The sequence below is a fragment of the Lonchura striata genome, chromosome 19 (assembly GCF_050655825.1).
Source record: "Lonchura striata isolate lonStrDom1 chromosome 19, ASM5065582v1, whole genome shotgun sequence".
Classification (NCBI taxonomy): domain Eukaryota; kingdom Metazoa; phylum Chordata; class Aves; order Passeriformes; family Estrildidae; genus Lonchura; species Lonchura striata.
In genome coordinates, this window is record NC_140721.1 from 4737209 (window position 1) to 4764482 (window position 27274).

Genomic DNA, 27274 nt, shown 5'->3' on the forward strand with positions numbered 1-27274 from the left:
GGATCACAGAGGCCAGGGGGGAATAGCAAGGGTGGAGGAAGGCTTTGCTTCCTCTCTGGGTGCCAAGCCCCAGTGGCAGCCACAGCATCCCGGCAGGAAGCACGGACAGGGGGCAGGCGGAGCAGCTTCCCAAAAGTAGAACTTTTATTGACAGCAAGGGAAAACTAAAAACAAAGACAGCCAGAAAGGAGGCAACAACACACAACTAGCCTCCCCTTTCAGGTCCAACCAGTAAGGAGCTGCTCCCAGTCAAATTCCTATCGTACAGTCTCACAATATAAGAAAATAGCGCCAGGTTCATCCACCTGTGACCTCAGAGCTGTGGACCCCAGCCCACGGTTGTCCCCACTGGCCTGGGTGGCTTTGGGAGGAACAGGACCCTGTCAGCCCCTCAGCACTGCAGAGGGGATGGCATTGAAGCCAGGACCTGCACTTCTCTGTGCAAAGAGCTTTGCTTTGTCTCCCGGGCCGCTGCCATTCTTCAGGAGCATTTACATGCAAAGAAGAGCTTTGTTTCCAAAGATCTGCTCATTTCCTAGCAAAGGAGGCTGACCAGGAGCACGGGGAAGGAACAAAGACTCTGCTTCCACAGAAAATCCCTACTAACAAAGCAGGAGAGGGGAGAGAGTGTGCAGCAGGAACTTTCCCTCTCAGAAACGTCTCTTCCCATCGTGGGCAATTCCTCAGGAGCACCACACTGGGCTGTTCTTTATCCACTTTATCCCTCTCCCAGTGTCTCCCCCGATCCCACAGCCACAGGAGGATGCCCCTGATGCGGTATGATATCTCCATGTGGTGCATCCGTAACAAAACCTTATTTGTTAACAACAGAAATTGGCTTCTCTGTGAAACTTCCAGCACACAGAGGGCAACACCAGGCAACAAAGGAAGGAGCATCGACTTCCACCAAGCAACTCTGCTCTGAGCAAATCCTAAGGGAAGGGCAGGGTGCAGGCAGAAAACCTCCGAGCTAGCATTCAGTAAAAACTCTATTTATTCACCCCTCTTGGTTACAGCTGGGCAGGGGAAGCGGGTACAGAGGAGGAGGCCATGCACTCCGGGCTGCTCCGTGGTGCTTTATCCCACATGTCTGTCCTGGGGAAGCTGCCGCAGGCTGGCGCTTTATTTCGCAGTCTGATTAAAAAAAAAAATAATCAAAACTAAATAAATATTGTTCCAAAAGAAGCCAGAGGAGAGAGCAAGCCTTTGGTACAACAGCTGCATCTCCAGCAAGACCCCGAGCTGCTGTGCTGGACCCCTCCAGACACAGCTGGGGTTGGCACAGGCTCTGCTGAGCCTGTCACGCATCAAAACATGGAGCAAACAACAACAGGAACTTTGTGAGAACTCTGGTTCGTTTGTCACAACCCCCACGACTTCGCTTTGTGGTCTGGGGACGAGGGGAGGTGACAGGGTTTGGGAGAATCCAAAGGAAACAGGCTCACTCCAGGGCAGTGCACTTTCAGCTCCATTTGCTTCCCAGTCTTTGGGGTGAAAGCAGAGTGCTGTGCACGCACAAGGACAGACTCCTTTGACCTCATGTTTGCTTTGCTAAGTTTCCAAGGTGCCTCAAAACCGGAGCCTAGAACGCAGAGGCCGATGCAGTGTTCCTTTCTATGATATATTTTTCTTATATATAGTATATATTTTTTAACCAGCCCTGCCAAGTCTATTCTCTCGCTCAGGTGCACATCACCAAGAGTCATTTCCCACCATCCTGCGACGTACAAAACAGGAGTTATGTGTCTAAGGGAAGTCGTTCCCATTGTTCCCTCTCCTTCCCCCTTCCTCGGAGAGCGGAGGTGTCGGGTGACAGGTCCTATCGATCCATCTCATCCAGGAGAGGCGTGGCGTCCCCGGCGATGGACATGGGCGTGCTCTCGATCATGGGGCTGGGAGAGGGGCGAGGGGTCAACCTCTGCTTCTGTTTCCTCCGCTCAGCCTCCTTCTCCTGCAGCCACTGCTCGGCCATCTTGCCCCAGTCGATGGCAGCGTGGCTGTTGGTCCTGCAAGGACACGGGGACAACGTCAGATGTGACAGGAAAGACTCCCTGTGCTCTCCCCTCCCCGTGGGGGAAGCAATCCCATCGTGCTGCTTCCATAAAAACCAAGAACAGCAATGGAGACAGGACATGGATACGAGCACTCAGAGTTACTCACTTTGGCTGCTGCCTCTGCCTGGAGCTGGATGATGGCTGCGACTGTGCCTGGGACTGGGTGGACTGGGGCGTGGTGTTGGCCTGGAGCTGGTACTGGGGCGTGGTGATGGGCTGGCTGGGAGTAGTGTAGGAGTAGCTGGGGGTCATCAGAGGGGTGGCCACCGGCTGCTGTGCTGGAGTCGTGAACACCTGTGGGGAGCAGAGGCTGTCAGGGGACAGAGGGAGGACGCTGCTAGGCTGGGGGGGTTCTGCACTGCCCTGCTCGCCCAGGAGGGTGCCCACCCACACTCTGCATGCCCCCAGCCCTGCTGAGCACAGCACATTCGCTTCCCTGAGAGCTGGGCCAGCACAGCCTGCCCTCCTTGCTCAGCCCAAGCAACCAAAGGCAAGGGGCACAAGAGACACTTGGGGCAAGCCAGCAGCAATGACATCCTGCAGTGGGCACAAAGAAGATAAATTCTTCCCCTGCAGGCTGCAGAGAAGGTGCAGAAGCTCTCAGGGTGGCTCCCTCCCACATCCCAAGCCAGCTGGCTTCTTGTCCCATGAAGAGCTTAGTGTCTGCCTCCCGGTGTTCACCTCCCTTTTTTTCAGATGTTTTGATGATTAATACATCAGGTTATCCACAGTCTATGCCTATCCTCAGCTCAGCATTTACTGTGCCAAACTTCCTGAAAGCCTCCCAAGGTGCTCCAAAGGAGGATCACACCTCTATGCAAGCCTTGTCTTGCATCTTTTCTTTGGGTGCAACAGCTGGGTGTGTTTTTTGCACCCAGGCTCCTCAGTCCTTCCACTGCTGGAATTTGCCTCCATGTCAGCTGGGAGCTTGCAGAGTGGGTTGGGAGCGGGCACACATCAAGAAAGGCTCCACCACGAGCCAAAACTGTCCAATTCCATCTTACTCCCTGCAAAGTCCCTGGGTGTTGGGTCAGGCTGAGGTGTTCCCCGCCGGTGCAGCTCAGAGATTAGCGCTGAGCTGAAAAGCCCTGCAAACTCAGCGCATACTTTCCCAGCTAATCTCCTCCACTGGCAGCTCACGTTGCCAATTCAGGGGCACAATCAGAAGGTTGTGTGCCCTCACTGCTGGATCCCCCCTCTCCACCCTGCCACATTCCTTGGGGGCCAGACCAGTTGGCTCCTTGCCCCAGCTCCCCCCAGAGCAGGGCTGTGTTACGTGCCTTGTTTCTCCGGTCACGGGAGGCGGAAGGAAACCTGGCTCAAGAATCCAGCCTGTGCAGCACCACAGGGACAAAACTGGGACTTGGGGACCCCAGGCAATGAGGGATTCCTTAGGCTCTCAGTGGTTTCTAGCAGCAAGGAGAAGCCAGCAGAAATTTAAGTGACACCTACGTGGTACGCGCTGCTGCCGCCTCCGCTGCCTCCGTAGCCATACTGGCTGGAGCCCCACTGTGCTGGGGTGGCATTTGGGTTCTGTCCCTGGCCTGTCACAGCAGCAATGGCACTGAACATCTGGGAGGTCATGTTCTGTGGTAGAGCATTCACTGCACGTGTCAGGTCTGCAAGGGAGACACACTGCATTAGGAAAAGTTGGAGCCTGGAGGAGCAGCTCACACCCCAGTTCCAGCTGGGAATGGCTGGCACTGACCTGCCAGGTTGATGTTAGCTGGAGTAGCATTAATGGAGGCTGGAGTCCTGGTCCGACTGCTGCTGCTGGGGGTAATACCTGTGTAAAACACCAACCAAGAGGTACATTAATTCTCCTGGAAGAGCAGCCATTGGTCTGAAACCCAGGATTTGAAAAAAAAATGGAGTCAAAAGTTGTTACGGCACGATGGGAATGGTGTGTGTGCCGGACTGTATGGTGGGAGAGGAGAGGAAAGGAGAGGAAAGAGACTGGTCCAGACATTGCTGCACAGCCCACTTGATGAAAGGTTAACTCTCAGGAGAGCTCTCAGTGGGCTGGTGCATGGAGCCAAACATTTCAAGCATTGCTGGGAAACTTCCCACACACAGCAAAATCCTAGGACACATTTTTGGGATGAAGAAGATGGAACTGTCCTTTAATAACTGTCCCTGATATTGTGATTAACAAACAGCTGAGGCATTGAAGTTTTAGGCTGCTCACCTGGAACAGGGTCCTGATAATGATCCTTAAACCATCGGAAAAGTCCGTTCACAGTAGGGAAGACTTGGCCCCGGTAGCGGAATCCCTCTGGTGTCACTGTCACATACTCTATCCTGGGAGAGCAGGGACAGCACGAAACATCACAGCCTGTTTCAGCCACTCACTGACAGGTCACACTCACAACAGGCATGGACTAAAACCACAGGCAATGGCTGTACTGATAATGAACAGACAGATCCACCCAAGGCACTTTATCTTCAAACAATTGCTTCAAACTACCCCACCTTTCCATGAAAAATCCATCATTCCCTGTCTATACTCCCACAACACAGGGCAATGCTGCTCGTGGCAGACAGATAGTTAAGAAATGTGGGAGTCTCCTGGGTGAGATTTACTGCTAGAATTGGGTCGTCCACTGTCAGGAGGCCAAATTGTGGCAAAGAGGAGGCGTGATTTACAGGGATTCTGACAGAGCTGGAAGAAAAGCTGGCAGCAGACAGCTGAGGTTTGGTACTGGCAGTACTCAGCGCAGATGCTGGGCTTGCCTCTCCACTTACCTTGGTTTGCCTCGAGGCTGATATCCCAAGAGGAATTTACCAGGTAGGTCTTTACAGGCACTAATAAAGTATGGAATAAATGTTGGCTTCTCTTTCTTGGTCTTTATCAGCAGCTCTTCCAGCTTCTAATTAGAAAGAGAAAGAAAATAAATTCTCCAGGGGAGCCCACATTTTCAGCAGCACACTGAGCCCATGGATATCTTCCTAAGAAGTGACCACATCCTGGGATTTTCTCACCTTCTTGTCTCCACCATTGCAGTCCTGATAGTATTTGTGGTTCAATAGGTCTCTGGCAAAAGAAGCCATTGGCTGGACATAACGAGCAACAATTTCATCCAGGTCTTCAAACTCCTTTGAACAAACACATTTAAAGAGGTATTTAGGGTGCATTTGGTCATACACTCTGCATAGCAAGGCTTGAGGGGAAAAAAAAAAAAAGAGACAAGTATTGTCTAAAGATCCAGAGAGTGCATTGGAAGTTACTCTCCAGGAGTGTGAAAGCAGCTACAAGGACAGAAGGGCTGTGTCAACCTGTAAAATAAGTCTTTCCCCTTCCCAGGTGTGCTCTGCAGGGCTTTACCTCTGTGTTAATCCAGAGCATGGAGCCCAGGCTGAAGGCGTTCTCCTTGCCCTCCTCCCGGACATCCACATGCTGGTAAATGCCATCGTTGACCTTCCAGGTGACAGTCAGGTGGTTCTCCCCTTTGCTGCTCGGCCGAATAATCACATCCCCTTGGTCCATGGTCTCCATCATCTTCTCTGCTTGCTTGAAGCTGATGTTGTGGAATGATGGGTGAGCAATTACCCTCTTGATGTATGCTGGGGGACAAAGGGAACGTTCAGCCTTCCAAGAGGAACTGCTTTAATGCAACCCTATCTAATTGTTCTGATTGTCCTGAAGCAGCCTGGGAAGGCTGGAATTACAAGGGAGAGAGAAATTAAGAGAACTCACTCGTCCTCTGCTGCTTTCTTTTCATGTCTTCCTCCTGTTTGTGATCTGCTGCCTCCGAGTCGAAGTCGTAGTAGGTGTCTTTGGGCAGTTTCCACTCATTGTTCTTGTCCATCAGGTCTGAGGTCCTGCAGGTCAGGTCTGCGCTGAATTTCTCAATGTCAATCTTCATGATGCGGCAGTGGACGGTCATTCCCACCTGCAGAGGAGGTGCAGGCCAAGGTGAGCAGCAGATAACCAGAATCCCTGTGCTACAGAATAATCCACGTGGGATCCTGCTGGAGGTACAAATCACCTCTGCTACTTCAGACTGATACAACTTTAAAAATGATCTTTCTACACAAACTGAAAATCAACTGATCCCAAAAGTGACCAGAATCAAAAGAGATTACGAGAAAAATGGGCAGTTCTCCAGCACATCTATTACCTATTACCCACACCACACAGAAAACTGCATATCTGGAGGGTGAAGACAATCACCTTTTCTATTTCAAATATCTTTCACAATGGGAGAAGCAAAACTGGACTTCAAGATGTGCAAGAAAGCAGTTAAGTGTGTTCAGAAGCAGACACCCACAGGACTGCTCTAATAAAATGTGAGGCAGAAAATCCCCCCACAAAAACTGCAATGTCTTAGTTCAGTTAACCATGATGAAGTTAATTAATAACACTTTAAAGAAATGCTGAGACCTCTGAGCTTACAGGATTATCCATCACCTGCATGTCCTGCTGGAGACCCCAAAAGACAGCAAAGACGTTAAACCACTATTTTAGTATGTGATAAAAAGGTGTTACTCCACTTCTTTAAGAACCCCAATCCCTGTCCTGAGCAGGACCAGTAACTACGATGACCTCCACAAATTAATGGAGAGGGAAAAAAAAGCTTTTAGAGGAAAATGACCCTTGCCTGTCCAAAAAGAGTTCTGTGAACTCTTTAGAAAGCCAGAAACAAAGGGCAGCTCTGCATTAGAATGCCTTCTGGTCTCCTAAACCCAGACTCCAGCCAGACGACAATAAATCCTCCTACAGCACAATGTGTTAACTGATTAACAGGGTCCCACCAGCTGCCAAGGGAGATTTGCACTGTGGGACAATGACACTAACCAGAACCTGAACTTCCTGCTGATTTTAAGTCCTTACATGAAAATAAGGTCGTAAAAGTCATTTAAGAACAGTGTTATTAACCAAACTCTGAGTCTTTAGTATTGGCTCCAGGTTCTTCCACCTCTTGCTGGGAGTGTGAAAATCCACTGCTTTCATACCTTCACCCTTTCTTCTGGCCTCTTGACCACCTTGTCACTAAGAAATTTTGTTGGGATGAAGCCAGCAACACCATTATCCAGACGTGTCTTCACTCCAATGGCCTGACCTGGGCAGGAACCGCTGTCAAAATGGTTCCAAACCTTGAGCAAGGCAAAAGTAAATGAATCATTCAGCATGGAAACAAAATAGCTCCAGCAGTTCAAACTCAAAACAAGTCCAAAAGCTGTGTCAGCAAAGTGGTGCAGCCAGAAGTGACTTGTGGAAGGGCAGGGGACAGAAGACTTCAACAAGTGCTACCCAGTAATACCATCTTCTTCCTCCTACAGTTCTGCTCAGCTTATGGGACATTGCAACCAGGAAGGTCAGAACATTTTTAGACCCTGAACACCAGACTGTAGCCAGGGCTGGTCTCTAATGAACATTATAGGGGTTTAAAGTCATGGATTACCTAGGCTGGAATTCACAGTGTTTAGAAAGGACCTAAAGTACAGCTGCATTAAGCAGCAGGTGGTCCAGATAAGTTCTTAAAATTGAGAAGGTGGCAGAGCCTTCTGTTCTCAGTGTCACAGGCAATTTCTCTGCACAAAACACAATCCCAGACCACAGACAAGAACGCTTTATGTATCTGCAAAGATCTGGTCAGCTTAGCTCCAAGTCCATTTCACTCTAAAAGCCATAATGTAGCCATAAAAGACCTGTCAAATCTATACTGAAGCAATTAGTCAGAAGTGCAACAGATTTTATTTACAGCCAAAGGCCACATCAGGTTGGCACTGCGGACACAATCTTGGCTCTGGTTCCTTGTCTCCCAAGAACCCTACACAACACTCCTGCTGATAGCAGGCCCCTGACAAAAGCAGGAGAAGCAGCCCCACCTCACTGAGCTCTGGGAAGTTGTCCTGCTGGCAGAAAGGGCACTGCCAAAGGCCAGTTTCATCATTCCGTATCGCCTGGTCGTAGCTCTCTCCCTGTGGGCGCCTGTGGGCAATCCCAGTCACATTGCAGATGATCATTTTACCTGTGGGGTGATGGGAGAAGGGAAGGAAAAAATGAAAAACTGCAGAGTTAGGCAGTTCCCTCCATCTAAGGTTGTTCTTCATGCATGAAGGTGTTAGGAGGTCACCCAAGTACTTGAAAAGCTGCTTCACACTCCACCACAGCACTGTCCCAGCATCACGCTCACTATGACCCCTTTGCCCCATCTTCATACATTCTGTGTCAACTTAGGAGGACAGAAAGCAGGGATATAAACAGGGATATACCTATGTAAAATGTCTCTGGAGTTTCTTTGGTCAGCATATTGAAGACCTCCTCTGTGTTGGGAGAACGGTACGGGGTTCTCAGGTCCTTGTATCTGCAGCTTAGCTCAGCTCGAATGTCATACAAAGTGATGTGCTTGTCACCATAGCCCTGTGTGGGATTCAGAGGTTATAAAGGCATGAGCAGCAGGAAGAAGGTCAGTAGGGAATCCAGTGTAACTTTTGGAAGAATTCAAGCAACTTAGAAAATAGCAAATTTAAAAAGGGGGAACGCAGCAGGTACCAACAAATGGTGAAATTCGGTCACAGGATGTTGAGGAGGTCAAAAGGACAAACATATTTCAGGAAACAGCTTAAATGGTTAATTACTGTTCCCTGCCCCAAGTGTACTTTCTGCAAGCATTTACTGCATGCCTTTGTCAGACACTGACTGCTGATACATTTTATAACAGCACAGCTAATGCCCAGCTCCAAAAAAGGATAAAGCTATAAAACATGAGAATCTCAGCTGGGCAGCAGAGCTTCCCCTCTGTTTCTCAGCACCAGGAACCCCCAGTGCACCTGTCTTTCCAGTTCTTCAGCAAAGGCATCAAGATCCAGGTCTTTCAGGCGCTCAGGGTTTTCCAGGATCTCCTCCAGAGCTCCTGCAGGATTTGCATCCTCAGCTGACTCATCGTATTCCAGGGCATCCACTGCCATTTTCCTGGCCCATTCATAGGTTTCAGGATGGACCCTAGAGCCATCTAGGACTTCAATGTAGGAATCAGTGCTGAAACAAAAGCAATGTTCAGATCAGGGCTCTGAGGTGTTCCTGCAGCTCAATGATCAAGCACATTGTTGAGCACCACTGCTGCCCTCCATGGAACAAAGTACTCCAAAAAGGACACTGAATTATTCATTGCTAAACCAACAGGAGCCAAGGCAAGACCTGGCAAACTCCAATCTACAGCTCCAAAGACACAGCCAGGTACTTTGGATGCTGGGTGGATTTGATGCCTGCATACTACAGCTGCTTTATGAGCACACAGCTCTCTGCAGTTTTTCTCTTCACACAAATTCAGAGTTGCCAATGAGCTGTTTGGATGGGCTACACTTGGCCCCCATCATCTCTGGGATTTGTGTCCTGCAAGAATCAAGAGATCTAGTGGGGCTGGATCCCTCAGTGCAGGGATTCAGCCAGGTATTCTTTCTCACATTGCTTTTCAAAGGCAAAAAACCCTGGAGAAACCACGTTTCTAGTAAGTGACCCTTTGTGCAAAGCAGTCAGTCAGGTTCAGAAACAAGGTTACAGCTGTCCTCAAAATACCTCTTGTGCAGTTACCAGTACCTTAATGTTCTATAAATTTCCTAGTATTGCTACTGGTTTAAGAGGATGCCAAATTGCTGAGTTATTTCTCAAGTTTGAAACTTTAGAAAAATAAAATACTGTTGGAAGGACCAGGCAGAAACTAAGCTGAAGTGCCCATGGGTTACTGATGACTCCATGACAACTATTTTAAGGAACAATTGGTCTAAGTTTAGTTCCTCTTGACCACAAAGAGTCCTTCACACCAGAACAAGCCATGTAATTAATTTTCTGCAGTTCACACTGCTGTTGTGCAAGTTTAGAATCAGATTAATAACCAGCAATACCTGAACTTGGCCTAAAGTCAGAGGGGCCACACAGAAACTCTGGGGAACACCAACTCAGGGAAGGTCACTGTGTCACCCTGTCACTCACACTGACCCCACATCCAGAGGACATCAAATACAACCCAATACCCACCTATCACCCAGTGATGCTGTGTCAATTTTGATGAAGCCAGCACAGTTGATAAACACTTTGGGTCCCATGTGACACATCGTAACCAGCTGGGTCCTGTTCTCCAGACGGGTGTTGTTTTGTTTTAAGATCTGCAGAGAGAGGCAAGAATATAAACCTTGAGAGTGGCAAGAATATAAACCCTGCTATTCAAACGCTGATTGCCCACAGAGGTTGTGGACTTCCTATCCCTGGATTTGTTCAAGGCCAGGTTGGATGGAGCTGTGAGTAACCTGCTTTAGTGGAAGATGTTTGTGGCCATGGCCAGGGGGTGGAATCAGATGATCTTTAAGGCCCCTTCTAACCCAAATTGTTTTTGTCTGGGAAAAAAAGCAGAGGATTCACACTGCACACTGCAGTGTTTAAAGCATCTGACACACGCCCATCACAACTCTTAAGCTGTTGCTCCCTGCCAGTGTCTCAACATTGTGTGAAAGATGATGATTCCACATCATCACAGCTCCAACTCTCAGGAAAAGCGTTGGCTTCTTGCCTCGTGTTTTCTACACTGTGGAGGTGTCTTGACACTCTGACAGCACATCCATTCCTGTGGGTTTGGGAGCTGGCTGGGATTGCTGGATCTGCTGAGCTGTTTGGGTCTCTCAAGGACACAAGTCCACGTGTAGCTTCGGGGCAAGGCACAGCGAGGTAAAAACACACAACAACAGAGCTGTCAGCTGCACCTGGCACAGGGACCCTGACTCACCCCTGAGCACTCACACAGAGGGGGATGTGCAGGTTTTGTAGGCAGGCTCAGAAGCCTCCTCACCTTCAGCAGGTGGGTGCCTTTGCGTGGTCCCAGGCCACACACGTACTGCAGCAAAGCCTGGCTGTGGGGGTGAGCAATGGCCCTGTTCACATCCACCCCCACCTCGTTCACACGGTTGATGAATTCGCAGTAGAGAGCGTTCAGCAGCTCCTCCTTCACCACGTGCTCCTGGCAGAGAGAAGAGGTGTTAGCCCTGGAAAAGATGGCACTGTGCAACCCTCTGCCACGAGCCAAACACAACACACTGGTGCCCAGGAGCTGTGTTGCACCTCAGTTACCCCTGAAAACAGCCTAAAGGCTGATGAGGAAGAAAGAAAGGCAGAACTTGCACGAGTTTAACTTGGAAACCTCTTATTTGAAAGCAAACCCTCACAGGCTGCTTTCTCTTGCAGAGAAGTATCTTTCTTGCCCAAGGAAAATTTACCTGCAGAGGGTGGAGTTTCAGGCAGAGAATATCCTCATCAGAGCTGCAGACCTGGGCAAACTCTATGAGGGGGTCCTGGATGCGGCGAGCGAGGGACACAGCCTGGCGCAGCAGAGGGGGGTAATCCCGGAATTCGTTCTGCAACAGGACACAGAGTCAGGGAAAACCCTTGTGGTATTTCCACACTTTGTACCACAAGCAGTAAAGACACATCAGACAGGGACTGCAGCAAGGAAGCACTTGGTGCTCAGGGAGAAGAAAGCTGAGGTCAAAGGCTCCCAGGAGCTCTTATGCAATTAGTAATGGAACAATTTCTCTCATTTCCAGCTACATCAATATCCACTTTGTGCATCTGCTGGTGCTGATCTCTTTGGGGAAGCCTAAGATGTTTTGCCTTGATCCAAAGATCAGTACGTGACTGTCCAGATGGATCATGAGACAGAGGATGATGCAAGGCCAGCACAACAAATGGAGGATGACACAGCACGAATGAGCAACAGACTAAGGGAGAGACTAAGGGAGCAGCAGAAGGTTCACCTCAGACTTCTTGCTGTTCATGTAGAGGATGGCCAGTTCATTGTCCACCAGCTCCACTCCAATAGAGGACAGCTGCTGACCTTGGTCCAGCTCATGAACAATTCTCTTTACATCCTCCATCAGCATCTGAGCATCCCTAGAGAGAGACAGCCAAGGGGACTGAGGGGAGAGCACAGAGCTGGGTCCTGGAAACAGTGACATGTAGACAGGCACAAGGAAAGGACTGCAAAGAGACTGGCAAGTGGAAGCAGCACGAAGACTGACCTGTTCTCGCCTGCAATTGTCACCACATGAGGCTTCTTGTTTAGGAGGAATTTTTTCAATGTTTCGATATCCTGGGCCTGGAAAGGAAAGTAGAAAATGTGAGTAGAAAAGCTAGAGGTTTCTGTTCTGAGCTACCTACATTCATCTCAGTGACAGCTGCACCAAGGCTCACCTTCTTTTCCCTCTCCTCCTCACGCCAGGCATTCCTTCTCTTTGTGAAATGTGGCAGTCGGAGGAAATCTGTCACCTCACCCTCTCCATTAACGAGGGCACAAAACACAGGGTGGTCCCTGTCAAATAGAGACCACTCAGACATGGAGGACTGGTGAAGCTGGATGCGCATCCAGACACCATTCCCTCCCTCCTACCTGGCTGATGAAAAGGCAATGCCCAGCACCCGGATCCCCTTCCCTTGGTTCTCATCCATGAAATCATCGTCTTCCTCCACCTGCTGATCTGGCCTGTATGCAGCAACCTTCAGCCAGTTGTAAAGTTTGCGGCTGCAAGCCTGGGAGAGCAGAGAAAGGACAAAGAGGAGTGAGAAAATCCACTGCAGGGGCCTGGCATAACCCTTCTCTGGAGAGAAGTTGAACCTGATTCAATCCCTGCCTCCCCCTCATCCCCAAGAACTTGTGTATAAGCTGTCAGTAGCTATCCCCAGAACAAGCCAGTGTTTGCAAGCCCAGCTCTGCCTCAAACCTGTGCCTCATCTCACCTTGAGGACATACTCCTTGGCCTCCACTAAGAGCTTGTTCTTCAGTTCTTTGGCCATCTGCACGTAGAGGAACTGGTTGAGGGAGCGCTCGATGGCCATGGTGCGCTGCCGATTCCACTCCTGCACCTGGTGACTGAACTCGTCCCGGTAATAGAACTGCTTGATTTCCTCAAAGTACGTCTGGTCACTGCCATAACTGCAAGAAAGGAGAAGGGGAGATACAGAAAGGCTCCAGACACCTGCATGGACCCATCACTGGCAGATTCCTGCACATCTCAGATACAGGTAGCTGCTTGGAAAAATTAGGGAGAATCCCATCCAATGCTGCTTTAGCTGCTGAAGTGATGCTGTAGACAGATCACAGCCATACTACACAGTGTGGCCACTCAGATGTGCAGGGAAGGAGCTAAGTTGGTTGGGAAACAGCACCAAGTTCTGCAAAAATCCCAAGGTTTCACAGTTTGCTTTCAAGTGAGTAAGATGTCTGCTAAAGTTCTCAACAAGATGATGAAAAAAGCAAGACCCTGAGAGGCTGCTTGACTTTGAGGTGCAGGAAACTACCAGGCCTTGACTTTCAGAAGTAGTGTGAGTTACAGAGGTGCTTGAAGAGCACTGCAGGAATGAGCCCTGGCAAGTCAGGGATGGCACAGCCAGTGGGAACTCACCCCTCCACTCCTTTCATGTCAATGCTGATATCTATGGTGAGCAGTGCCTCGTCCTCTGCCAGGCTCATTTTCAGGAACTGGTCATCTCTCAGCTCCTTCACAGGCTTGTTCTTCATGTATTTAAAGGAATAGGCATAGTGGGCTTCATCAATATCCTGGGAAAGAGGAGAGACAGACAGCATGCACACAGGGCATTCATGAAGATCCTTCTGTATGCCACAGCAGGCAATGGTTTTTATTCAATATCCCCTCAGCCCTATGCCTGCCAGTCTGCATTTCCTTCCCCAGCAGGACACGGTGGAAGTGCTTTCCAGTCCCAGAGAAACACAGACTGTTTCCATAATTGAAGGCAACATCTCATCTGGTAAAATGCTGAGACTAAAAATGCAGCACACTGATGAGCTGGGCTCTGCAGCAGTCCAGCTCACTGCTGCTCTGAGATTTATTCAGAGTTGCCACTGACATGGGAGAACAAGCATTTGTATGTTTGAGTCAGAGCTCCCTTCCTTACCTTCTTCCCCTTTTTGGTTGGTGAAATGTTGATTTTAGCTCGTTCTTGGAAAGTCTGTCTCAGGACCTGTCTGACCAAGGGCTCCCTGGCGATCTGCAAAGCCACCATGTACCGAGCTCCTTCCAGCACTGCTTCTGGGCTTGGGAATTGACTGCAGGCAAAAAGGCAATGTGAAGGCTTAGAACAATGTCCCCAGATCCTCTCACTTGTGTTACATCCACAGTAACTCCACAACGACCCCCCCATACTGACCTACACACATAATCCTTGGCCAGCTCCAGGGGCTCTGCAGGGAACTGCTCTGTCTCGTGACGCTGGTAACTGTCTCGGAGATTCTCCCCAAATTGCTCAGGTGTCAGACCAAATTTCTTAGCCAAGCCATCTGGTAAAAGCAAAAAACCAAAACACCAATAAGGATACAGGTATTGTAGCTAATAGTGAGCAAAACTACCAGTCTTCCTTCCACAGGTGAGTCACAGCAGCCTGCAGAGCATGTGGGCCAGGCCACTGCACATTCAGCAGGACAGAGCAGAGCCTTACCCAGCCCAGCTGCCTGGCAGATGGTGTACATGTCCCTTCGGGAAGCCTGCTTCAGCTCAGGCCCCTTCTGCTCATCATCCTCTGCATCCTCCCCTTCACCTGTAGGAAGGATACATTACAGAGGCATCCAGACAGCTGGAGCGTGTCACAAGCACAATAAAGAGATTAAACACAACCTACGCTGTGCAACAGAGCCCCTAAATCCCACAAAGCTAACAGCAGCCTTAAAATTATTCAGGATTGGAAAAAGACCCTGGAAACACTATCTTCAGTGCCACTCTTGCAGTTTTAATAGAAGTTATCTCTGGGTTGCACATTAGAATATACATCAAGTTTGCTTATGCCACCCTTGCCACAAGGTGTGGCATTCATATTCCACTGGAAAGCAACTTGTGTGGCAAACCTTAAACAATTTCAAAGGTGCCTGAAAGATCTGGAACTAACTTGAGATAGAATGACCAGCAGAGATGCATTGTGCAAACACACGGGTTTTTCACCAAACTTTCTTCCTATTCTTTCAAACCAGGATTTTCAAGCAGCCCACAAGGAGAAAACTACCAAATGTGAGGAGACAAACCTTCCTCTTCTTCACCATCCTCCCGGATACGCTTTTGCTTTTTGCGAGCGGCCTTGGCAGCATTCTGCATCTTGGGGATGTCTCTGCCATAGTACAGCAGGAAGTGATTGTACACGTCCTTCAGCTCATCCATGGACTGCACGTCCTTCAGCCTACAGAAAGCCAGCATGTTACACCCTGCCTGCAGCTAGCTCACGCTCACAACACTCAAGGAACCTGCTCTGACTCAGGTAAGGAAGAGAAGCCCTTGGATTCGTCTCTCAAAAGAATTTTAAGTATTTCTCATTATTGGCTTTGTGGGTGCTCTGCAGTGGCCAGAGTGCCTGTGCTGTTTGGGCAAGTCAACGGACATTTTAAGTAATTTTGGAATGAATACAGAAGTCCTGGCACCCTACCTCTCCATGTCAGTAGTATCCAGGGCCCTTATTCCATCAGCCAAGGGCTTGTCTGGGTCAGCAGAGATTTGCTCATACTGGTAGGCCTGCATCTTCTCAAACAGTCGAGTCAGGTTCTGCTTGCGGATCTTCAGCTGGGTCCACTGGCACGAGAACAAAAGAATTCCAGTGAAACACCCCATTGTAGTGTGTTATCGGTCTCCTGTCTTCCCAAACAGGGACTTCCAGGTTTTTGGGATATTTGTCATATAAAAATGATCATTAAAATCTTCATCCACAGCCAAAGCCAAATGTGATGTGTGGCAGGTCTTATTTCAGAGATGTATTATAATAACAATAAAACCCCAAAATTCAGGTTTGGATCTGATAGCAGAGAAGCAACCTGCACTTGCTGGCAGGAAACGTCACTACACAAAAGGAACTCAGTGAAGAGGAAGGATTTTTTGGAATCCTATTTTCTCAGATATCCCTTTACCACCATACGTCAGCAAAAATGCAAAAAGACATGGATAAAAGCCCCAGTCATGGCCAAAACAAACTGCTGAAAGTATCAGGCTAGGTAGGAGGAAAATGTTGATGGGAGAAGCAGCAATGAAAATATTCCTCACCTTCTCATCCCACTGCCAGACCCTCCACAGGTCGTTGATGTGCAGCTCTGGCTCCACATACTCCTTTCTGTAGAAGGCGATGAACGGGACCTGGGTCAGAAATGAGACTCATCACCCCTATGGAGGGGACTGGGCTGCTCCTGGCAGCCAGGAGCCCAAACAGAGCTCCTGTTCCATGTGGTACAACAAACTAATGAGGCAGCTCTTACTTCACACCAAAGAATACACCACATAGGCCAAAACATTTCTGCAACATCAGGCAACACCTTGGAAACAGACTGGAAGGACTGAACAAGGCTCAAGAGAAATTCTTCCACCTCATTCAGCCTCAATTTGTCCACAATCAGGGAAAGACAATGACAGCAGCTCTGTCAAACAGGCCTTAAAAACCTGCATTGACACAGCTCACATAAGAGGAGCTCTAGTTCCCAATGAAGCATCATTTCATCACAGGCAGCCAGGGATGGTATCTCAGCCCCTCCTATGAGCCCTAAATTTTTCCAGCAGCCCTGCTAATTCTGTCACAAAAAGGAGACAGACCTCGGTAATGAAGAAAAAGTTCCAAATTACCTCAAAATGCTGATTTCTCATAAAATTCAGGGCTTCTTTAATCTTCTGGATGGTGCTGGGCCCCTTGCGGCTGAAGCTGCTGGCTTGTCCACGGTCAAGGTAGTCAGAGCTTTCCTGAAAAGGAGAAACACATTGTGTTCTCTCTTCCTGAGCTGAACCCCTAAAAGAGCAACCCCAGGTTAAGGTTAAGAAATCTTTGTTATTTCAACTTCTTTGTGTTCCTTTTTGCTCTGTTTTGTGTATGTAAAAATGAAGACACACATGTCAAATGACCTGCTCAAAGCCAGAAATGAAGGTGGTACTGGGCACCACATTCCAATCAGCAAACCCTGGAAAAAGTCCCCAGGCACAGTCCTTTACCTGCAAGGAGATGGTGGGTGTTGCAAATGCATTCCTATAAATCCAGTCAGCTTCTTCCTCCAGCTCATCATCTTCAGCACTCTTCACTGGGATGGTTCTCAGCTGGGAAGAGACAACACCATGAGCACAGGCACGTGCAACACCAGGGCTTGAACTGCCATGTTTCCAAGAAGCCTGGAAATTATTGTTTTGAGCTACAGGTTACCTCTGAGGACCCCCACCTACGGGGTGCCAAGGATATCACTTCAATGTCTGCACCTTCTGAGCACACAGGAAACTGCATCAGCTTTACACTACATAAAGGCAGCTACAATCCTGTCAAAGGCTTGTGGAAAGGCCTGCAATGGTGCAAAGTCTGCTGTGAAAATCAAGTGAGGATATCTCCACTTCCCACCAGACTCCCAAATTTTCTGCAGTTACATCCTCTGCTCCAATCTATCTGTGCCTTGTTACCACTTTTGTTGCTGCAGTCATGGAGTAACAAAAAATAAAGTCTCTCTGGGCACCTATTCTCAGCAACTTCTCTTTCAGAGGACAATATGTGTGAACAGGCCACCTACAGCCACAAGACATCACAGACAGCATTTCCTTCTGTGGCACAGACTGGCAGGGGGAAAAAAAGGTCCTTTGGAAAACTGGCAGCTTCACACATGCCATTTCACAGAGAAGGGTAACAAACCTCTGCATGGAATTACATACACTACAGTGAGATGGATTTTTCAGTGAGAATCTGAATAGAGTGTAAAATTAAGACAAAAATAAGAGACACCAGCAGGATTACTCACAGCACAAACAGCACTTTGTACTGAGAGCAGTGCAAGTCTCATCACCTTGAGTAAAGTTGGTTACAGCAGTTATGTACTGGCTGGCATACAGGTAAGCTAGAAACCTCCCCATGTCTTTTCTAGCACTGCATCTTGTTCTCCATATATCCAGCCCAAAGGATTCCTATGAGCACACAGGAATCATCCAGCACAAAGCCATCTCAGCAGAGCCCAAGCCCTGCAATTCAGCAGTGCAACACTGGCACCATGTGGCCACAGGGAAGCTGTGACTGAAGCTAAACCCAAATCCACACAGGTACAACAGCTCCCGTGTCACTGATACATCTGAATGCAGTTTTAGCCTGTACATTTGACAGGTAAAGTCATGAAAGAGGGAAAAAGATATTCCAAAATCCATCCAGCAGTCTGCCAGCCTGCAGCTCCAAAATGCTTTCTGCCTGCAGAGCTGCAGCCCCTTGCCTCACCTGGAACCTCTCAGGCATGTCTGTCATGCGGATCTCGTTGTCCTGGTCTGTGAGGTGGCTGCTCTCCAGCTCACTGGGCTCGTACATCTCGAAGATGCTGCGGCGGCTGACGCGTTTCTTGGTGGTCTTTTTGGGCCGCACGCGTGTCTCCCCTTCGGTCTCCTCATCCTCGTACTCGTACTCCTCCTCCATCTCCTCGTCGTACTCGTTGTACTTCTCAAACTCATCGTAGTCGAAGTCCACACCAAAGATTTCCTGGGCTTCCTGCAAAGCACTGGAAAGTAAAAAAAAAAAAAAAACGCCCCGTATTTTTCAGCCCCACAGTGCAGTTCACAGAACATCTTTACAGCCACACACAGGAGGCCAGGCTCTAAGCTTTAGTTTTTTACCCAGGCTAAAAAATCATAGACAAGTACAAACTTTGAGCTTTACTGAAAATATTTCTCTTAAGGGCCTGGTTTTGGTATCCCTTTAAAAAAATCCAGGGGAAAAAAGAAAAAAGGAAGAAGTCACACATTTCAGAAATCACACACTAAAAGCTCTCTGTCTAAATTTACCAGGTTTCTTCTGGGAAAAAGACCAGCAGTACCCAACCACAAGCTGAATCACTCTGCAGTTGTAAGATCCAAATAAGCTGAGCACTATTTTCAAGGCTCCAGGCCAACTTCCAATCAATACTTACGCATCTGTGTATCCCGGAAGCTTCTTTCTCCATTTTGGCTTCTTCAGAGGTTGTCCATCATCATCCACAATGAAGTCATCGATGTCTGGATATTGAGAAACAATTCAGTGGTCAGGGAACTCAGATCTAGAACTGGTACCTCTGACAAAGCTCAGACAGTGCAACTATGAGCCTCCACCACAGACTTAGGCTGCTGCTGCCTGTCAGGCTGCCCAGCTGCCCACAGCATCTCCTACACCAATCTCACACAGTCCAGGAGCCTGAACCACAGTAACAAGCTGGAACAACCTTCCAGACAAACTTCCAGGCAAAGCCATCTGAGTTGCAGCTCAGTGCACTGAAAATACAGTCAGGAAAGGCTTGGCTGCTTTGGACAGTAGAAAGAATTCTTGAAACTTTTTTGGTAATGTAGCAGCAGTGAGAGGCTGATGCTGAAGAGGGGTAAGGCAGGCATGCACTGTGGTATGAGGTACTAAACATTGCCTTGAGTGCCTTCCTCTGAAGAATTTTCATTTTTGAGGCAGCTTAGGGGAGGTGTTCAAGACATCAGCACACATAAAGTGCTCCTGCACAAAGTGGTTCAGACAGACAAACTAAACCTGTCACCCAGAAATGTTTAATTCTAAGGACTGTACTAATCAGAACAATTAAGAGCTTCACCATGACAGGGTCACAGACTTTTGGATACTTCTAGTTCAGAGAAAATCTGAACTTTGTTCCTGTGCTTTAATCCTAGGACAGACACTGGATGTAACTGAGCATCCACACTCACCAGATTCATCTTCCTCCTCCTCCTCTTCCTCTTCCTGTGGAGCAACAGGAGCTTCCACAGCTTCCCCTCCTTCCTCGCCTTCACCATCCTGAAAGATTTCTTCAGCAATGGCTTCCTTCTCATGTTCTTCCTTTCCATAATCTTCTGCTTCATCGTCCTCATCATCAGACATTTTTCGCACACGCCTGAATTTTTGCTGCAAGGACAATTCCTTGTTAGTTCTCACAACCCCTGGCTCAGCACTGCACTTCCTCTGCAGGCACCTGGGAGGGAGCAGGATGGAGCACACCACAGGCACACAGGGGAGAGAAGCCACCCCCCTGGGACCTGTGTCACTTGCATGCTGTCACCACCAGTGCTGGCCTGGTTGATGTGACTCTAATGTTTCAGAAAGAGCTTTAGAGCCCGTAACAGCCTGTGCTGACCTTGAGGTTAGGAATGGAAGATGAGACTGTCCTGAAGAGGTGGAAAGGGAGGAGCACAGCAAACTTTAGGCACCAGAACAAAGTGTTTTTCAAACTCTGGGAAGCCAGGTCCCAGCTGCTTGGGCAGGGATAGATCCTGCTTCCTTCAAGCACTCAGCTCTCCCTTTCCAAGAGGGCAGGAGCTGACGGGAGGATGTTTGCTCATGGCAGGCTGAAGCCCACCCTCCTCTGTGCTAAAACACACCACACCATTAACAGCAGCATGGGAACACAACTCACTCTTTTGACTTTGACGCCCAAGTTTTCTTCAATGAGGTCGAAGTCATCATCCTCCAGGCGGTCATCAAAAGCTAAAGAAGACAGCAGAGCTAAATTACACTCTCATTTTCCTAATCTGGGAATGCACTAAACCCCAAAGGGTACAGCTTATCCAGCTCATGCAGACCATGGCAGAGGGTTCTGTCTGCCAGCATTACACCCTGCCCTGCTAGTAACAATCATCACAAAACTTACTGCGCTTTCTCTTTTTGTGGCCAACATCATCCTCGGAGTCTCCAGAGTCACTGGCTTCCTCCTCCTCCTCCTCATCGTCATCATCATTAATGAATCCTTTCAGGTTCCCCTGCTCATCCTGATCATCGAGGTTCAGCTCCTCCTCTTCCTCATCTGGGATGGAGAGCAGCACGTGTTAGACACTTACTGGTTATCCACTGGGACCTCTGCAAGCAGCATCTTCCTCCACACCATCCACACAGAGTTTTAACTGAACACTTCTACTGACACAGAACCCAGCCAGCTGCTCCTGCCAGATCCCCACTTCTTGTCTCGTGCTCTCTCTGCAGAGGGAACAGGTGGAGTGGTCACACTGGGAGAATTCCTCTGCTTTTACCATTTACTATCAAACTGTGTGACTGCAAGTCCCACGAGGGTGAAGCAGCATATTTTTTATTGCCGATTAAAAATACCACTTGGAGGAAGGGAAGCACTCAAACAGCTGAGATTATTGACTACAGATGGCCCTGCTGTAATAGCACAGCTATTGCTCCATCTGCAGAGCCACAGAATGCAGACTAGAACAGCAATGAACACAGACAATTCAGCAAACTCACCATCCTCATCTTCCTCTACAAACTTCTTGGTTACTCTGGGTACAACCTCCCCATCTTGGTTGTACTCCTCCTCTGACTCCTCTGCTTCACTCTCCACGAAGTCAGACATGGCTGCAACCTCTCACACAGCAGCTGGGGAAAGAGGAAACATCCCTGGCATCAGCTGAGCAAGCAGAACACGAGCACTTCCCCCTTCAGGTTTTGGAGAGAAGGCAGCTAAAGCAAGACGGGTTTCAAATTAGCTACAGAGGCCCTGAATCACCCAGTGTCCACCTTGCCTGGACATCCCTGTCAGCAGAGATTAGGCAGCAGCCAGGAGCTGCCAGGAGCTGCCAACCCGTGCCTGGGTGAGGAGGGCAGGAGCTGTCACAGCAGCACCCGCGGCTCCTGCGGCTGGAACGTGCACACAGCCAGAGCCCCCATCCCATCCACACCCTCCCATGCGCTGGGAAGGCTCCCACTGATGCTGCACGGCGTCAGGCACACAGCCCAGCTAATTAAGATCTTAATATGATTAATCCTCACTCAGTTAATGAAGCCAGGGTGACCCTGAAAAGGGCCTCGACTGAGCTGTGATCACTGGCTGTGAGACTCTGCAGAGCCCACAGAGCAAACTGAAGAGAGGGCTGGGGGTCCTGGGCTGGGGGTTTGTGGCTGCTCACAAGCCAGAGCCACAGCCAGGGTGTTCCATGCCAGGAGCCTCCATCCAGAGTTGAGGAAGCAACAAGAAAACTACAAAAACAGTGTATTTTTTTATATCCAGAACCTTTTGTTTGATGCTTTTCCCAGCTGGGGTTTCTGGACACAACATAAATCAAACTTGGCACAAAGGAAAGTGTTTGCCAAGTTCTGTCTCTCTGAGTCTTCCAGTTACAGTGGTTGCAAACTCACTGATATTTTTGAAATTTTCAAAGGAAGTTTTTCTTTACCTCCCTTTTACATACATCAAAACAACTGAACCTTACAAGAGTCAGCTAAGAGGAAAATCAAATAAATTCCTCAAATGGCTGAGAGGATGAAAACGCCAGCCTGGGAAGAAGTATAAGCCTTTGGGAAGGAACAGTACAAAAAGCAGTTCAGAGGTGTCAGATCTAAAGCCAAAACCTCCACGTTAAAATTACATCTGATGCAATTCAACACACGAACACGCAAAAACAACACAGAAAAAAAATTGAGAAAACAATTCCATATGGCAGGAAAGGATAGCTAAACAAACATGCTTTAAAACATTCCCATAATCATTTCCCCACTGCAAACAACCTGCTGAAGGAAATCAGTCCCATACGGGACAACCTGATCAAGGCTTTGCCATGACACTTCTCGTGTGCAGGATTTCTTGTTCTGCCCTGAGATCCACACACATCTGCTGCACAAACACGACAACTTAGAGAAAAAGCATGGACTTAGTGCTCAGTTAGAGTTAAAAGGTCCAAGGCTGATCTTGGATGATCTTTTAAGTCTTAAAATACCAGCAGCTCCGAAGGAACGTGTCACCCGTATCTCATTAAAGAAAACCCACAACAAAGATGAGGGGAAGACCTCTGCCAGATTTTAGACACGAGTGCAGAGAGCAGCTCATACTCCTTGGCTGCAGAATATGTGGCTGTGGCCAACTTCTTTTTGCAGGATGCTCCACACAAGCAGAAATCACAGCAGGCCAAGGCTACTGCTCTGCATCCCACCAGGACATGGCTGCTCTGGTTCAGTGTGGGATCCCCATCCTCAAGAGGACCCTTTAGAAGTTAAACACTTGTATTTAAGCATCCCTCTCAGAAATAACGCCTCAGAGGGCAGCACTGATGCCTGTCAAACGTGTGTTCCTGATGCAAATGGCACTGATGAATCATGTGAGTACACAATACAGAAACAGGGATTATGTTTACTAGCCCGTGTATGAATATTCTGTCACTTCACAGTTTCACACCAATCCTCCTGCTCCAGGTATTCAGCAGGGTGTATTAACATACACAAACCTGCAGGCTGAGTGGCTTTTCCTAGAGCATTTCCAAGTCTAATAACCTTGTTTATCTCCTGCCCACGATCAATACACAAACCCACCTCGTCAAAGCACCACATCCAATTTTTCACCATTCTCTGCCAGTGAGTATTTAACTCATGATTCCAATTATCTTCCTCATCACTTGCTCTAAAATTTCCTGTCAGTTTTACTCCATGTCAATTAAAATTTGTCTGGACACGGGAAACAAACAGGACTTGAGAAAACCATCTTATTTAATGATCCAGCCAAGCAGGTTCCACGCGAGCCAACCACCAACAAACCCAGGTGCTTTCAGCTCCAGCAAAATTCATCTCAGGACAGCATCACTTAGCATGGAAAAGAGAAGCAAGATATTAAACCAGATATTGATTACAGGTGCTTCTCCCACCCTCTGTGCCTGGAAGGCCTTAATTTGAAACAAAACAGGCCAGGGAAGTGGGCAGAGATGCAGAGGCAGAACACGGTGTGGTCACACAGGAGAGACCTGAGGAGGGTTTAAAGGCTCTGGACCAAGGAGTGTTGGGCCAGCCCAGCTGTTTTGATCAGGAGTGTCTGCACTTTGCTCAGCTCAAGAGAACAGTGGCATTGATCCAGAGTCCACAAGCTCCTTTTAACTGGGACCATTGAGTCCTGATCAGGGCAGGACCAGGATGGACATCAGCTGCAGACTCTGTGAGGTGAGGCAGGGCCTTTAGAACAAAGGCTGCTTTGTGAGAACCTGAGGATTTCAGAAATCATTCACACATCCAGTGTGCAAATGGACATTGGGAATAGAAAAGTCCCTCAAGAGCTTCACCTGAGCAGGTGTGGGGTGAGAGAAAGCAGAAACATCTGACACTCTCCCAGTCACAGGGATGCCACCTAAGGCAGGAGACCTCAGTGGTGTTCAGAGAATAACCAAGCAGTGTTCTCAGAGCAAGATATATTTATTGTTCAGCAATCAACCTGAGGACAGCAGTGTGAATACACAAAACAACAAAGCCAGGTGCTCACCTTGGCTTTAGGACAGCGTGGGTGCAGCAAAGTCAGTTCCTTGACTTCTCCCCATCCTTTGGGGAAGAAATGACATCAATCCCACATTAACACTTGTTTTGTGGGGTTTTTTTGGGGGAAGAGCGGGCTTGGGCAGGAATGGTTCTAACCTCTGCCACTTCATGATTCAACTCACAGTCCATTTGGGATCACACAGCTCCAGGGAACCACACTGCCAAAGCCACCAGAGAACATCAACTCTCATGGCCACATTTCAAAGGGTCAAACCAGAGGATTCAGAAAGCTCTGTGAGAATAAGAGAGCTGGGGAACTCGACTCAAAATGCAAAGCCTAAAGAAGCCAAATCTATTAATTTTGTCAATTAAATGCTCACTAAATTAATTTTAACACAGTCCAAGTACATCCGCAGGAGTCCAAGACTGACAACAAATGTCTAACTAGGAAAAACTCAAATTAACTGCAAAAATACCACCACTTTTTCACTCCCTGGAGCTCTGAGTTTCTCAGTTAAATCAGTATCAGTTTTCTTAAAAAAAAAAAAAACAAAAAACATGGTTGACCTGGAATATGTGGATTTAACACCAATAACTAAGCAATGATCTTCAGGCTGTGTCCCACCACAGAACTCAGGCAAAATTGTTTTGGCATCTTTTGATTTGAAGCTTATGAGCCTAACAGAAACATCCCTGTGAAGCACTGCAAGGCACTGCACACCATGAGAAACTACCCTCACAGGCACCTCAACGCTGAGCTCTTCCTCACAGGCATTTCTTGATATCCATGTGGACTTCTGATGGCTACTGGGGCCTGCCAGCCCTGACAGCAGCAATACATCATTTTATATTTAGCTTTTACAGCTGTTTTGCAGATTTTTGAAGTCTGCATCTAAACCTGACACTCCCACCCTGCTCAGTGGGAGGAACACAGGGGGAAGTGATGACTGGGGACCAGTGATGGGGAAAGTCAAGGCAGCCACCACAGCTCAGGAACTTCCCATACCTGCTTTGTTGCTTTAATCCTGCTGCTGGTCCCACCACCCCCGATGCTATCAGGTGGCAGCACGTCCTGTGGCAGGGTGACACATTTAATAGCACGTTGTGTGAAAAAGTACTTCCGCCTGTTTATTTTAGCCCTGCTGCATCATAATTTCCGCTCAGAAACACAAAACTGATGCTCCCTCCTCGCTTTCTCTGACCTGCCCATGACTTCAGGCACCTGGATCATATCTCCTGTCAGCAAGCTTCTCCCCTAAGGTGACGACATGAAGGCTTTGCTTGCCCAAAAACCTGCTCTGCTCCTGCCCCTGCGTGCAGCACTCCCTTTTTGGGATGGTCTAACCAGAATTGCCAGGACACAAACTGCCAACCACTTACTCAGCAGTGCAAAAATGTTTTCTATTTCATTCTCTTCTCCTTTAAAGTAATTTCAAAATATCCCTCTTAAGCTACAACGGGGTGTTGAAGTAGTTTTAAAAAACAATTGTTGAGACACCTACTGCTCTTCCCTGAATAGATGCAGAGCCAATTTTGTGGTATTTGTTAACCTTCCTTACACATCTCAGTTACCAAACTAGCATTCTCACCCGGTATTATCTGGTCTCTGCAACTCCTCACAATTTAGTTATTCTAAATAATTTAGGAGTAACCTTCCTTCTCCACATCATTCTACTCAGGAAAAAAAGCAAGCAACAGAAATGACTGTGAAACTCCACAACAACCTCACTCCTCTATGAGCACCAATCACTTGCCACCTTTCAGTCGTTTATTAAACAAAAAAGGGCTTTCCCAGGCCCTTGGCTTTTCAGGGAGCACCTCGCCACAAGTTTGGAAAGCCGAATGCGGAGGTCTGGGAATCACACCTGCGCAGCAGGAGGCTCCAGGACCACCAGTGTGGCGAGAACCGAAGGTCAGACCCTTTCTCCCACCGCGAGGAGAGCGAGCATCCCGATGCTCCCCACGGCACCGCCTCGCACCCACCGCTCCTCCCAGCGCTACCCCGCATCCCCGGCCCCGCCGGGCACAGCGCGGGGGCCGCGGCAATCCCGGCCCCGGGGAGCCACCCTGGACCCCGGGGAAACACCCTGGACCCCGGGGAAACACCCTGGACCCCGGGGGAACCACCCTGGACCCCGGGGGAACCACCCTGGACCCCGGGGAGCCACCCTGGACCCCGGGGAGCCACCCTGGACCCCGGGGGAGCCAGCCTGGACCCCGGGGGAGCCACCCTGGACCCCGGGGGACCACCCTGGACCCCGGGGAGCCACCCTCGACCCCAGGGAGCCACCCTCGACCCCGGGGGAACCACCCTGGACCCCGGGGGAACCACCCTGGACCCCGGGGGAACCACCCTGGACCCCGGGGGACCACCCTGGACCCCGGGGAGCCACCCTGGACCCCGGGGAGCCACCCTGGACCCCGGGGGAGCCAGCCTGGACCCCGGGGGAGCCACCCTGGACCCCGGGGGACCACCCTGGACCCCGGGGAGCCACCCTCGACCCCAGGGAGCCACCCTCGACCCCGGGGGAACCACCCTGGACCCCGGGGGAACCACCCTGGACCCCGGGGAGCCACCCTGGACCCCGGGGAACCACCCGGGACCCCGGGGGAACCACCCGGGACCCCGGGGGAACCACCCTGGACCCCGGGGGAACCACCCTGGACCCCGGGGAGCCACCCGGGACCCCGGGGGAGCCACCCTGGACCCCGGCCGCCGCCTCGCCTCCTGCGGGCCCCGCTGCCGCCAGCCCCACCCACGGCCACCGCCGGGCCCGCACCGGGGCCCGCGGCGCGGCCCGGCACCAACCTCGGGCACGTCCCTGCCGCCTTCACCGGGGCTCGGAGCCGCCGCGGCACCGGGCCGGGCGCGACGCCCGGGCCGGGACAACGGCGGGTTCGCCCTTCTCCCGGTAAGGGCCCCTCGTTCCCCGCCGCCCCGCCGGGCCCGGCGCGGCCTCACCCGAGGGGCCGAGGGAAAATGGAGGCGGCGGCGGCGGCGAGCGCGGGGGGCGGAGCGGGCGAGCCGCGACCTCCCGGCGGGCGG

General features: G+C 49.6%; 1 protein-coding gene across 2 annotated transcripts; it reads right to left on the minus strand.

Annotated features, from left to right (window-relative positions):
• Positions 1 to 121: 121 nt before the first annotated feature.
• Positions 122 to 27244, minus strand: SUPT6H (SPT6 homolog, histone chaperone and transcription elongation factor). Of its 2 annotated transcripts, none has more exons than XM_021550861.3 (37): positions 27038 to 27244; positions 21244 to 21375; positions 20648 to 20800; positions 20414 to 20484; positions 19710 to 19905; positions 18938 to 19022; positions 18256 to 18529; positions 17007 to 17108; positions 16647 to 16760; positions 16077 to 16166; positions 15469 to 15611; positions 15074 to 15225; positions 14497 to 14595; positions 14209 to 14338; positions 13957 to 14107; positions 13446 to 13600; positions 12781 to 12976; positions 12434 to 12573; positions 12238 to 12355; positions 12066 to 12142; positions 11802 to 11937; positions 11265 to 11402; positions 10841 to 11008; positions 10036 to 10163; positions 8832 to 9039; positions 8274 to 8421; positions 7887 to 8029; positions 7011 to 7151; positions 5752 to 5947; positions 5380 to 5618; positions 5037 to 5150; positions 4800 to 4924; positions 4243 to 4355; positions 3763 to 3840; positions 3507 to 3673; positions 2161 to 2348; positions 122 to 2006 (listed from the first exon to the last, which is right to left on the minus strand). In XM_021550861.3, exons 2-37 carry the CDS (start codon positions 21350 to 21352, stop codon positions 1820 to 1822), a joined length of 5172 nt encoding a protein of 1723 aa, XP_021406536.1. In that variant the 5' UTR covers positions 21353 to 21375; positions 27038 to 27244; the 3' UTR covers positions 122 to 1819. The 2 variants fall into 2 exon arrangements, with proteins under 2 accessions (XP_021406536.1, XP_021406538.1); XM_021550863.3 differs by lacking the exon at positions 27038 to 27244 and adding an exon at positions 25235 to 25256.
• Positions 27245 to 27274: the final 30 nt, after the last annotated feature.

Bases quoted from the DNA above. Each gene is read 5' to 3' on its own strand.
- SUPT6H (XM_021550861.3), bottom strand. From the start codon at position 21,352: ATGTCTGACTTCGTGGAGAGTGAAGCAGAGGAGTCAGAGGAGGAGTAC. The intron at 14,108-14,208 runs GTCAGTATGGGG...TTTTGCCTGCAG, and splicing joins GCCAAGGATTATGTGTGTAG to TCAATTCCCAAGCCCAGAAG. The intron at 2,349-3,506 runs GTAGGTGTCACT...TGCTCCCCACAG, and splicing joins GCGGCAGCAGCGCGTACCAC to GTGTTCACGACTCCAGCACA.